The sequence below is a fragment of the Castor canadensis genome, chromosome 19 (genome assembly GCF_047511655.1).
Source record: "Castor canadensis chromosome 19, mCasCan1.hap1v2, whole genome shotgun sequence".
NCBI lineage: Eukaryota > Metazoa > Chordata > Mammalia > Rodentia > Castoridae > Castor > Castor canadensis.
The window spans coordinates 44,055,101-44,065,650 of NC_133404.1; the positions used below are offsets into that span (position 1 = coordinate 44,055,101).

Here is a 10,550-nt window from a genome sequence, read left to right on the forward strand (position 1 = left end):
AGGCTCCTAAATGTCTTAGAGAGGATATCTTAGAGCTGTCCATCTTGTGGGCAGCCTTGACCAACACTGGGCACAGTGTGTTCTGTCCGAACAGAGAGGTTGCTGGGTATGGAATGTAAATACAGACCCTAGACAGACATCCTGTAGTGGTACCACTCTTAGAAGAATGGTACATTTGAGCTCAGATATTCTATCTTCTGTTTTAAATACTCATCATTTTACAGTAAGTTTTATCCTTGAATGTGATTTGCTCAAGCACATTTTTTAAAATCTGTAAGTCAAAAGTTTTTCTTCATTTGAGTCTGGCATGTGGCCCAGGGTGACAGACCAGCTGCATCCTGATCAACTGCCCTGCCCTTCTCTGCACTTGGCTCCCACTGGTGGGCCACCCGTCACATCTGGATCCCAGGGAGCACAGTCAGGTGACCATGTCTGTGAGGCCCTACCTCACAGGGGGGCTGAGAGTTGTAGTCTTAACTAGGTCAGAGTCATCAAGCCATAGGTCCATTTCTGGTTTTGGGAAATACAGTTTTCATGGAAAACAGCCATGCCATCTCTTTTCAAGCAGAGTGAAGTAGTTGGGACAGAGACTATCTGCAAAGCCTCAATGTGCTGTCTGGCTGTAGTGTGTGCCCATGCTTCCTGAGCAGGGCTGCAGGCCCAACTTCCAGAGAAGCGGGAGAAGGGCTGTTGATGGACACAGTGTAAAAATGTGGGGTTTACCTGGAGTAGTTCTACAGGAGAGCCAGGCTGGGTTTTGAGCTCCTTTATCTCTCAGAATTAAGAAAAAACTGAAAATGGATTTTACACACTAGTAGTTTTTAAAACATTAGTTTCTGGCTTGGCTACTGCTTGTTATTAAGAAATCAACCTCTTAATAAATAATTTTAGGGGAAATATTGTCAAGAAAAGTTTTGCACCATCCTCTGTCATCTTCCTGCCACCTGTCATGGCCCAGCTTCCAAAAGCTCCACATCTTTGAAAGTCTTTAAAACTATGTCATAATTAGATGTAATTGATCTGGTATTTCTTGGCTGTCTTGGTTTCCCCCATAGTTAGGTTTAGAAGTAACACAGTTGTTGAGCTCTGGCTTCTCACTCCAAGACATTTTTTTTTCGTTCGTATTCTACCACACCGTATAATTTACAATCAAGAGCTTTTGAGAGAAAGTGCTTCAAAAAAATAGAGAAAATAAAATTATAGGCATTTTCCATGAGGAAACCTTTGAAGTCAGCAATCTCATAATTTCTCTAAGTTTTACTACCCTTCTGTGAAAAAGGAAGAAAAGGAGCTTAAACCGGGCACAGAAAGAAAAATATTACCAAGCAGTGCTGCCGCTATGTGTCAGCATAACTCCTAGATTCTCCTTGTAATTCTGCCATCGCTCTGGGGGAGGGGGACACTGATGCCACGTGGGGAACAAGTGACCCAGGAGAGCCCTGGAGAGGACTAGCATTTCCTCCCTGCCGGCCATCATTGTAGGGAAACTGGCAAAACCTGAGAGAGCTCCCGACGCCTTTTCCTTCTGGGTTTGGGGTCTATTGGCTGCCCTGGGCTCTTCCCATGAGTTAGAGGGTGGTGTCCACTTGAGACTGTTGACTTGTATAAAGCACATTCTTGCACTGGGCAGGTGATTTCTGGGTGAGCTGGTGAAGAAGAGGCACCTCTTCCTCTAGTCTGGTGACAAGTTCTGCTCTGTGGCCAAGTGGAGCCTGCTCTGTTCTTGGAGCTCCTTGGACACGCTGAGGCAAGTGGCTTCAGGGTGTCCACAGGTGTGGGAGTGATGTGATGAAAGCAGGTCCTGGTTTAGACACACGCAGCCTGGGCAGCTGAGCCTGAGTGCTGAGTTGCCAAAGGGGCCCCCAGGGCAGACGTCCGTGAGTGCAAACTTTAGTCCTAGGCACTTTTACGAAACAAACCCGGCCAACCCCAGATGTCTGGTGGGGTCCCAGCAAAAGTGGGCCCCTGTCACAACTTCCAGGTCTTCTGTTTTTGAAACAATGACTCTGGCTTTAAATTGGCAGACTGCATCTCACCTAGCTCCCCATTTATTTCTCTCTATATAATTTGTTGCTTTTTAAAAATAAACCAATAGGATTTAAAATTTATTCAGTACTATAACTCAGACCTGCTAAGACCATGTATCTTCTTTACATTCTATTTTGGGTTTATGTTCCAGTCAGTTAGGGGAGGCTCCAGGAACAAGCTTAACACTTGTGCATGTCACACACCATTGATCCTGGCACTCGGGAGGCTGAGGCAGGAGGATCCCAAGTCTGAGGTCAGCCTGGGGTACATAGCGAGACCCTGTCTCAAAACAAAAACAAATAAACAAACTATGACATCACACATCCTTCCAGGGTAGACAGTCTTTGTGACTGACTACTCAGGTAGTGTTCAGTCCCCTGACTTTGTCCCCATCCCTCTGTAAGGAGAGGGCATCTGTGACCCCATGGGAAGCAGGCAAGGGGAACCTGGCCTCCACAAGGTACCCTTGATCCTCTGTGGGCTTTGCATGACATGGCTTGTCTGCTGGGACCACTAGCTCAGGACAGCGGTGCCAACCAGTGTGACACTGCCTCTTGGTCCCACCCTGGTCCCTCAGCACCTCCACACCCATGCCTAGTGCTGGCAGCATCTGGAGATCCAGGGCCACCCTCTACCCTGGCACCTCGTTGGTTTCCTAAGAGGCTTACATTCTACAGGGTCTCCTTATGTAACCCAGGCTGGCTTTGAACTTGAGGGCCTCCTGCTTGCTGGGATTATCGCTGAGCACCACCACACTCGGCAAAATACCTGCTTCTTATAATAAGCTGAGTTTTGTGTACTCAAGGCAGGTATCAGCAGTTTATCCTGACAGTGTATAACTTATCAAGCATTTACTGAGGTGCTACCCTCAAAGAGAAATAGTCATTTGTGTCTTCCTCCAGCAAAGCCACAGCTAAGGTTCAAGGCCACAGAAGAAACTCAGGACCCTGTCAGAGAGGTCAAAGGAAGGTGAATTTGTGCTCAGCCAGGCTGGGCGAGTGTGCACCTCCCCACACCTCAGGCTCAGCCTGAAAATTAAAACAGAGCCATGTGCAAAGGTCTCATCAGTCTCGCTCCAGAAGATTGGTCAGGGGTAAACCTCGGAGGCTGTTAACTCACGAAGGCCACAAGCCTGTTAGTGATGGAGTGGGTGTGCAGGCAGAGGCAGAGGCCTGCCAGGGCAGGCCATGTGGTTTTCACTCTGGAGACGACCTGCTTTCAGTCTGCTGAAAGTGCACGGTGATAAACTTCGCTATCATTTTCACCACATCCACAAAAAAAGTACCTAGGACAGCTTTTAGATCAGTAAGCCGTGAGGTGTGCATTTGGAGGTTGGGCACAGTCCTTCCTGGGAGGCCCCTGCTGCGGGGTCCTTACTTCATGGTCACTCCCACTTGACTCCCGTCTCCCTTTTCCTATTTATTAGAGCTGTTTCTGGTGGTAGAACTTCTACTAAAGAAATTCTGCACACACATTTTAGGGCTTTTGACTTTTGTATTGCTTAACTCTGTTTTTCTGTATTCTCTTTTTAAAAAAAAAAAAGTAATTTATTAAGTAGCCCACTTTAAACTGTCCTTTTGTGTTTAGTCCATGTACAGTGCTGGGCAGCCACCGCCTCCAAAATGTCCATCACTCGGGCCAGACTCTTACGCAATAGGCAGTGTCTCCCCCTCCGCCTCCCCTGGTCCTCCGTGGATCTGTCTGTTCTGACATTCCGCACACATGGATTCAGGTGGTGTGTGGCCTTTTCTGTCTGACTCACTTGGTATGGAGGTGCATGTTTCAGCTCTTCATTCCTTTTTAGGACTGTGTAATACCCCATTGTGTGATACCCCACATGGTATGTCATGCATCCACTCGTGCATTTGTAGGCATTCAGGATTCCCCACCTTTGGGCTGCCGTGAACTTGTTTTCAGTTCCTTGGGGTGTAGACCTGTGAGTCTTTGTAGGGTCATGAGGTGGTTTTATGTTTGACTTTCGACAGAGCCGCCCAAATGTCTTCAACAGCCATGTGCGGGGCTCCCGGTTTCTCCCCGTCCTCCTCATGTCTGCTTTCCCTTTTCTCAGGGTTGTCTGTGTTAAGGCTGTGCCCGTAGGTGTGAAGTGGAATCTCATGGCGGTCCGGCTTGCAGTCCCCAAGTGACTTCAGGTGCAGGACCTCCTCAGGTGTTTGTTGGTCACTCGCATGTCTTCTTTGGAGAAACGGCTAGCCGAGTCTTTGGCTAGTTTTTTATTGGATTGTTAAGGTTTCTTGTGCCTTTTTATTGACTTATAAGAGAGTTCTTTATGTATTCTGGAAATCAAGTCTTATCTGTTCACCTTTTCTGTTTTCAGCAGTCTTCTGTGTAATCTGCCTACTGAGCTTCTTTTTCTTTTTTTTTAGTGGTCCTGGAATTTCAGCTCAGGACTCGTGTTTGCTAGGCTGTACCACTGGAGCCTGCCCCCAGCCCCCTTTTTGCTTTAGATATTTTTAGTTGGACGTTGCGTTATTGCCTGGGCTGGCCTGGACCGGGAGCCTCCTATTTTTGCTTCCTGCGTAGCTGGGTGACAAGTGTATGCCACCACACCCAGCTTATTTGTTGAGATGAGTTACAGGCGTGTACCCCGCATGCAGCACTGCAGGGGTTTATTTTCATTGGTAGGTTTCTAGTCCCCTTGAAGGAAGGCGTTGGGCGCGGCACTCCTTCATACTGAAGAAGAGAGCCTTCAGCACATGCGGCCCCTGCCCTAGCCCAGAACTCAGTCCCCCGGACATGCAGCTCAGGAAGGTCCAGGTCCAAGTCCACCACCCCCTGGACCTTGTTGCCTGGCTTCCGGCATCCTAGACTCATTTCCCCTTTGTTTTCCTTTGCTCTTTGTCCTCCCTTCCCCTTGGAGAGTCACGTCAGAGGGAAACCGCCTTCTGCTAGGCTTCACTGCCTAGCTAGGTGTGAACGGTCACAAGACCAGCGGCGAGAGGAAGCGGGGCGGCTTGGGTCTGCCTCTGGCTGGGGCAGGATGTGTGGTCCACCTGGGTCAGCTCACCCGGGCACACCATCAAATTTTAGGGCAAAAACTCAGACCTCCTATTTTGTTTTTTGTTGGTAACAGAGGCAAAATTGATGAGGACTCTAACACACAGATAACCCTTAGCAAAAAGGATAGCTCTTTGTTGTTTTTATTAAGAATTAGTGGTTTTCTTTCCCACCTGGTGTTCTGAGCTGGCTCTGTAGGAGCACAGGGTGACACAGATGTCACAGTGTGTTGACTGCCTTCACGGGTCCATGGCCCAAGGACTCTTCATGCTTGTTTATCGCCATTCATGGCAAGATAAGCTGTTTACTGCTCAACGTTTTCATCAGCTAAGACTGTGATTGAGCAGTTTGGTGGTGACGTCTAAGCATGTCTACCTAACCTGGCGCACCCGTCCCCTCTGTCACAGGTCATCCCCAGTGACCCCTTCTGGGTGCCCACCACGGAGGAGGAGTACCTGCACTTCGGGGAGAAGGCCGACTCCGAGAACCAGGCCCGCAAGTACATGAATGCTGTGCGGAAGCGCAAGGGGCTTAGTGTGGAGGAGAAGATTGTAGAGCACGCAGAAAAGCAGAGGACACTCGGCAGGAACAAGTAGCCGGGCCGGTAAACGGGCCTTTTCTCCATGATGGGCCTTTGCCGCATGACCTCCATAACTCATTTCAATAAAGTTGATCCATGCAAATATTTTAAGGAGATTGTCAGAGAACACATTTTCAAAGTGTTTTTTTTAGTTGATTCGGACTCAAGGCAAGAAGTTGTCTAAGTATTGTCACGGTGAGTCACAGGCGTACTGTGACCACCCCAGAGGTAAGATGGGGCCAGAGTCAGGTGACCCGTCTGGTGCTGGTAACATGGTGCCCAGAACCCATGGTAGAGGCATCCCGTTCACCGAGCGCCACTCCTCTGCCAGTCACCCACCGCTGGTGCGTTCCCCCCATAACATGAAATTCTGATTCAATTGTTGAATCACAGCGTTTAGCATCATTTGGGGACACCACACACTTGGGAGTCAGTCCACGTCACTGATGTGTCAACGGTCAGCTTTAGAGCTCTGCTGTGGCTTCCATGCCCTCGAACGCACCTCCCCTGTTAAACAGGTTGGTGACAGCCACGCCATGGACTCTCGTTAGACACAGAAAGGGGGCACACCTGTCATTTTCTCTGCTGTTCCTCTTAACCAGCTAATGTCCGTTGTTGTAAATATTTTTCCTGAATCATCACAGTGGCGTTATTTGGGGTGATCCTATTTAAGGATCAAAAATAGATGTAATTTTTCACGTTGCATGATAATTTTATAGACACTTAAAGAAAGGGTACCTTTTCATAACATAAAGTTATCAGACAAGACTTTGTTACCGAAATGCTTTTAATGGGTTTTATTAACAACCAGGTTTTTCTTAACGGTAGCTATGAGCATTTTATCTTCAGTGTCTAGAGCCTTGGCGTTTCTGGTCCAGTTGACCGAGACAATGGGGGAAGGAAGAGTTGCCTAGAAAACTCACCGTGCTGACTTCAGCGGGTTACGACGTGAGCTCAGGAGAGTCACTTAGACACTTGGACAGCAAAGCTGGCACATGGACTTAGAGCATTTGTAAATAACATTCTCAGACACCAAATATGCTAGGAAATGTCACTATGGCCCCTGCCTCCCATCCCAAGAGCAAGAGGCCCAAGAAAGCAGCTGAGGAGAGGCAGCAAGCACTGGAGCTCAGTCCCGTGGCAGAGCTGGGCCCCTGGGAACAGAGAAGGGCCCTGCTCTGGCCAGTGAGGGCACAGCAGCACCCACGAAGGATAGGGAAGGACCAGCACCTTCCAGGAACGTGACAGTAGCTTCAAGGCAGAGGGGAGGTAATCTGTGCAGCAGCCAAGCTGACCCTGCCTGGCCAGGCTGGACACTGATGACAGGTGCATCCGAGATGGCTGGAGGGCCTCCCTTCTTGCTGGTGCCCACCTTACCTCCCAGAACTCCCAAGAGAGGATCCCTGCCTCTGTGGAGGTGGAGCAGAGCAACCGTGGTCGAGGAGACGGCCATGGAGATGGAAGCCAGGTGGTCCAGCACCACTGGCAGAGGACCTGGGGGGTGGGGCAGGATGAAGGTTCTGCTACACTGGGACCCTCTGACACCTTCCAGATCCTAAGGTTGAAGTAATCCTGTCTCTAACGTTCAGTTTACTCCTGCTCAGTATCCAGAGGGGGATACAGGTGCTGCTTCTGTTTTAAGTTGCCTCAGCTGTACGTGGCCCAGCAGTTTGAGTAGGTCTGGTCACCACACATTCTGTGGCCCAGCTTTATACATTTAATTTAGTTATGTCCCTCGGCCTCACTGGACTGGACACAGGACTCAAGATAGTCCACTGAGTGCCCACCGCAGGGCTTCTGAGAAGGAGGCAGGTATTTCTCACTAGGGTTGCCATGCTAGTGAGAAAGAAAACCAGGCTGCTGTGGCCACATGGCTTTGTCACATGGCTGGGTGCTACCTGAGAATCACCCCAGCTCAGGAAAGCAGAGCCGAGACATCAGGAGAGAGCCATTTCTGATAGCATTGTTTTGAACATCTGAAACTGTGCCTTACACCTGGACTTTGCAGGTACAAATGCAGTACGATCCCCCTCGTTTGCTTAAATCCACCTGAGTCGAGTTTCAGTCACAAGCAATGAAGAGTCCTGACTGATACAACTGGTCACACTGCCCTTCTCCTAAATGGGCAGTGGTTCCCTGTGACCCCATACCCTTGCTCTGTCTCCAGTCCCACCTCCATTAGAAGGTCACCCTCCTTGTGGCTACCCAAACTCAAGCTTCTCCTTCTGAAGTCCATATGCCACGGGTATCTCCATGGCACCTGGCACGTTCTGATAAGGACAGTGGCTTGTGCACAGGAGACACTCAGCAAGTCCTTAGGGGAAGTGCCAGGACGGGTCTGGGACTAGGCAGGTAGCACATCGAGAATGAGGTCTCCCAGGTACCATTCCAGGCTCCTAAGATGCCACGTTTAGCAGAGAGGACATGTAGTCCTCAAAGTGAGGTCCCCGGACCACTTCATCTGAGAGCTTGACAATCAGGCTTCTCAGAGCTGCTTCGGAGGTCTAAGAAGTGGTGGTTCTAAGAAGTGGTGGTTCTGACCCACACACCTCATTCAAATATCTTGCACATTCCCCTCTTCAAGATGTTTATTTGCTTGTGACTTCAGATGGCGTGCACTCTCTTCATCTTTAAGTGACGATAATTACAGTCGTTACTGGCAAGTAAAATTTTGCAAACATCGTTGGGGTGGTTTTCTCCACTTCACCCTAGATAAATTCTTAAGTCTTACAGATGTGCGGGATTGTCAGATGAAAGGTGAAGGACAACAAATAACAAAAATGATGGAATTTGAAAGGAGCGTCCACACAGTGTCCATTCTGGACAGATGATGGCAGACACGTCGCCTCTCAAGCCCAGTATGGACAAAGGGAAGGACAGTGAGTCTGTCACCGCTCCGATCTGGGACACTGACAAACGTACTCTTCAGGAGAAAGGATTGGATCAGACTGCAAAGGCTATTTGAGCACCAGATTTAGATTTTCTCTTTTTATTTGCCCTAATTCGAAAAGAAAAACCGAAAGGAATGACCTGTGTCTGGTTGTGTTTCCCCTTTCTTTCCTCTCTGTCTGCCTCACTTTTTCAGGACTCGCTCTATCAGGACTGGAGAGGTGAGCGCTGGGAGGCATGTCTGGTCTGAGTATCACGTGATCATCGAGAGCGCTCACTTCCTTTTGTATACCACTTTCCACAGGCGTCGTCTTTTATTAAAACAACTTCACTTTTGCCGTGTCAATGAGAGGTGAATTCATTTGGCCTTTTCAGAGGCTTTTGGGTAATTTTTTTTTTAATTACCTCCATCATGCCTTAGTCCTTCAGAATAAATAGATGGCAGCATGTAGAATGGAGTTTGACACAGAGAAAGCAGGGCTCTCTGACCACTGGTCTCTGAAGAAGGCAGAAGTGTCCTCAGGCTGCGACTCCATGGTACCCCAGCTTCCCTTCCTAGAAAAAGTGGGTGTCTGTAAGAGATGTGTGCGGATCCTTCCAGCAACCTGAGTTTACCAGCCCCGCGGGACGATTGAGCTGACGCCCTCAGCTGATTCCTCCCACTCCTGGATACTTCAGAGGGCTGCAGGTGAGGGGGGTCTCACACAGCGATATATGACGGAGAGTCTTGATTTCCAAACGAAAAGTATGTTGAGGAGCCAGGCACCATGGCTTACACCTGTAATCCTAGCTACTTGGGAGGCAGAGATCAGGAGGATCGTAGTTCAAAGCCAGCCCAGGCAAGTAGTTCCTAAGACCCTATCTTGAAAAAAACTCATCACAAAACAGGGCTGATGGAGTGGCTCAAGGGGTAAAGTGCCTGCCTAGCACATTGAGGGTTTTGGCACCAGTGCTAAACAGCTCAACCCGAGTCTGAATCTGACTCCTTGCTGTATCCATGGCAGCTGCCAAGGACACCCACTGTCATTATGTTTTATCCGACGCTGGTGGCATTCGTTAAGCCACCCTTGAGCGTGGGGGTCCATCAGGGTGTGAATCTGTAGCTAGACATGACTTCGGGGTAGCTGGAGGAGCTAGACCCCAGCAGCTGTGGACTTGACCAGTCAAGTGACTTGAGGAGGCCATGCCTGACTCTGCGAGAGGTGTCATGTTGTAGGAAGCACACACACTGACCTAGCAGTCACTCAGTCTTCCCAGTCGCCTCTCCTGCAGAAATGGTCACAGGCACTGAGATCTCCTGCAAGACTGTGTCTGCAAGGATCCCAGACGGAGGATGCTGGTGTTCTAAAACCAACCATGGAACATCTGAACAGAGACCCCCGACGCTCCTGTGAAAGACTGGAGAAGATCTTCACTTGGTGACTTGGAATGCCAAGATGTGTCTGACTGTAAGAAGCCAAGCTGCAAAACTGTATTTGTTAAATTCACTTTGATTAGGGACGTACATGCATATGTTGTTAATAAATGCCGAGGAAAAATCGGAAGACCTTCACAGATGCATTGAATTTTTCTTCTCTGCGATTTAATAACTGCACTTTTTCTTTCTATATTTTGGGTTTTTATGGTTTTACTTTTTATACAACCAGGCTGTATTACCTTGATAATCAGAAAAAAATAATTGTGTAAGATTAAAATACTAACATGGTCCTGCACCAGCCAGGCCCCCCAGCCCTTTTTGCTTTACTTATTTTTCAGGTAGGGTCTTCCTTCTGTTTTTGCCTGGGGCTGGCCTCAAGCTGCAATCCTCCTACCTACGGCCCCACCATAGCTGGGATTGCAGACACGTGCACCATGCACAGCTTGTCGGTTGAGGTAGGATCTGCATAACTTGTTACCCAGGGTGGCTTTGAATCTCCATCCTCTGATATTCACGTAGCTGAAATTACAGGTTTGAGTCACCTTACCCAACCTTACTCACCCTCTTAACTCCCACCTACCACATCCTGGGATTTGGGCTGGAAGCCATGACACGAGTTCT

The 10,550-nt window shown here is 48.8% G+C and overlaps 1 protein-coding gene across 3 annotated transcripts in view; it reads left to right on the forward strand.

The window, feature by feature from the left end:
- Positions 1–10,064, forward strand: part of Efl1 (elongation factor like GTPase 1) — a 98,918-nt gene extending 88,854 nt beyond the window's left edge. For 2 of the 3 annotated variants that reach the window (XM_074061602.1, XM_074061603.1), the window contains one exon: positions 5,451–10,064. In XM_074061602.1, the coding sequence (XP_073917703.1) occupies positions 5,451–5,639 (189 nt within the window). In that variant the 3' untranslated portion in view covers positions 5,640–10,064. The remainder of the gene's footprint in view (positions 1–5,450) is intronic. The other variant, XM_074061604.1, reaches the window with a different exon arrangement.
- Positions 10,065–10,550: the final 486 nt, after the last annotated feature.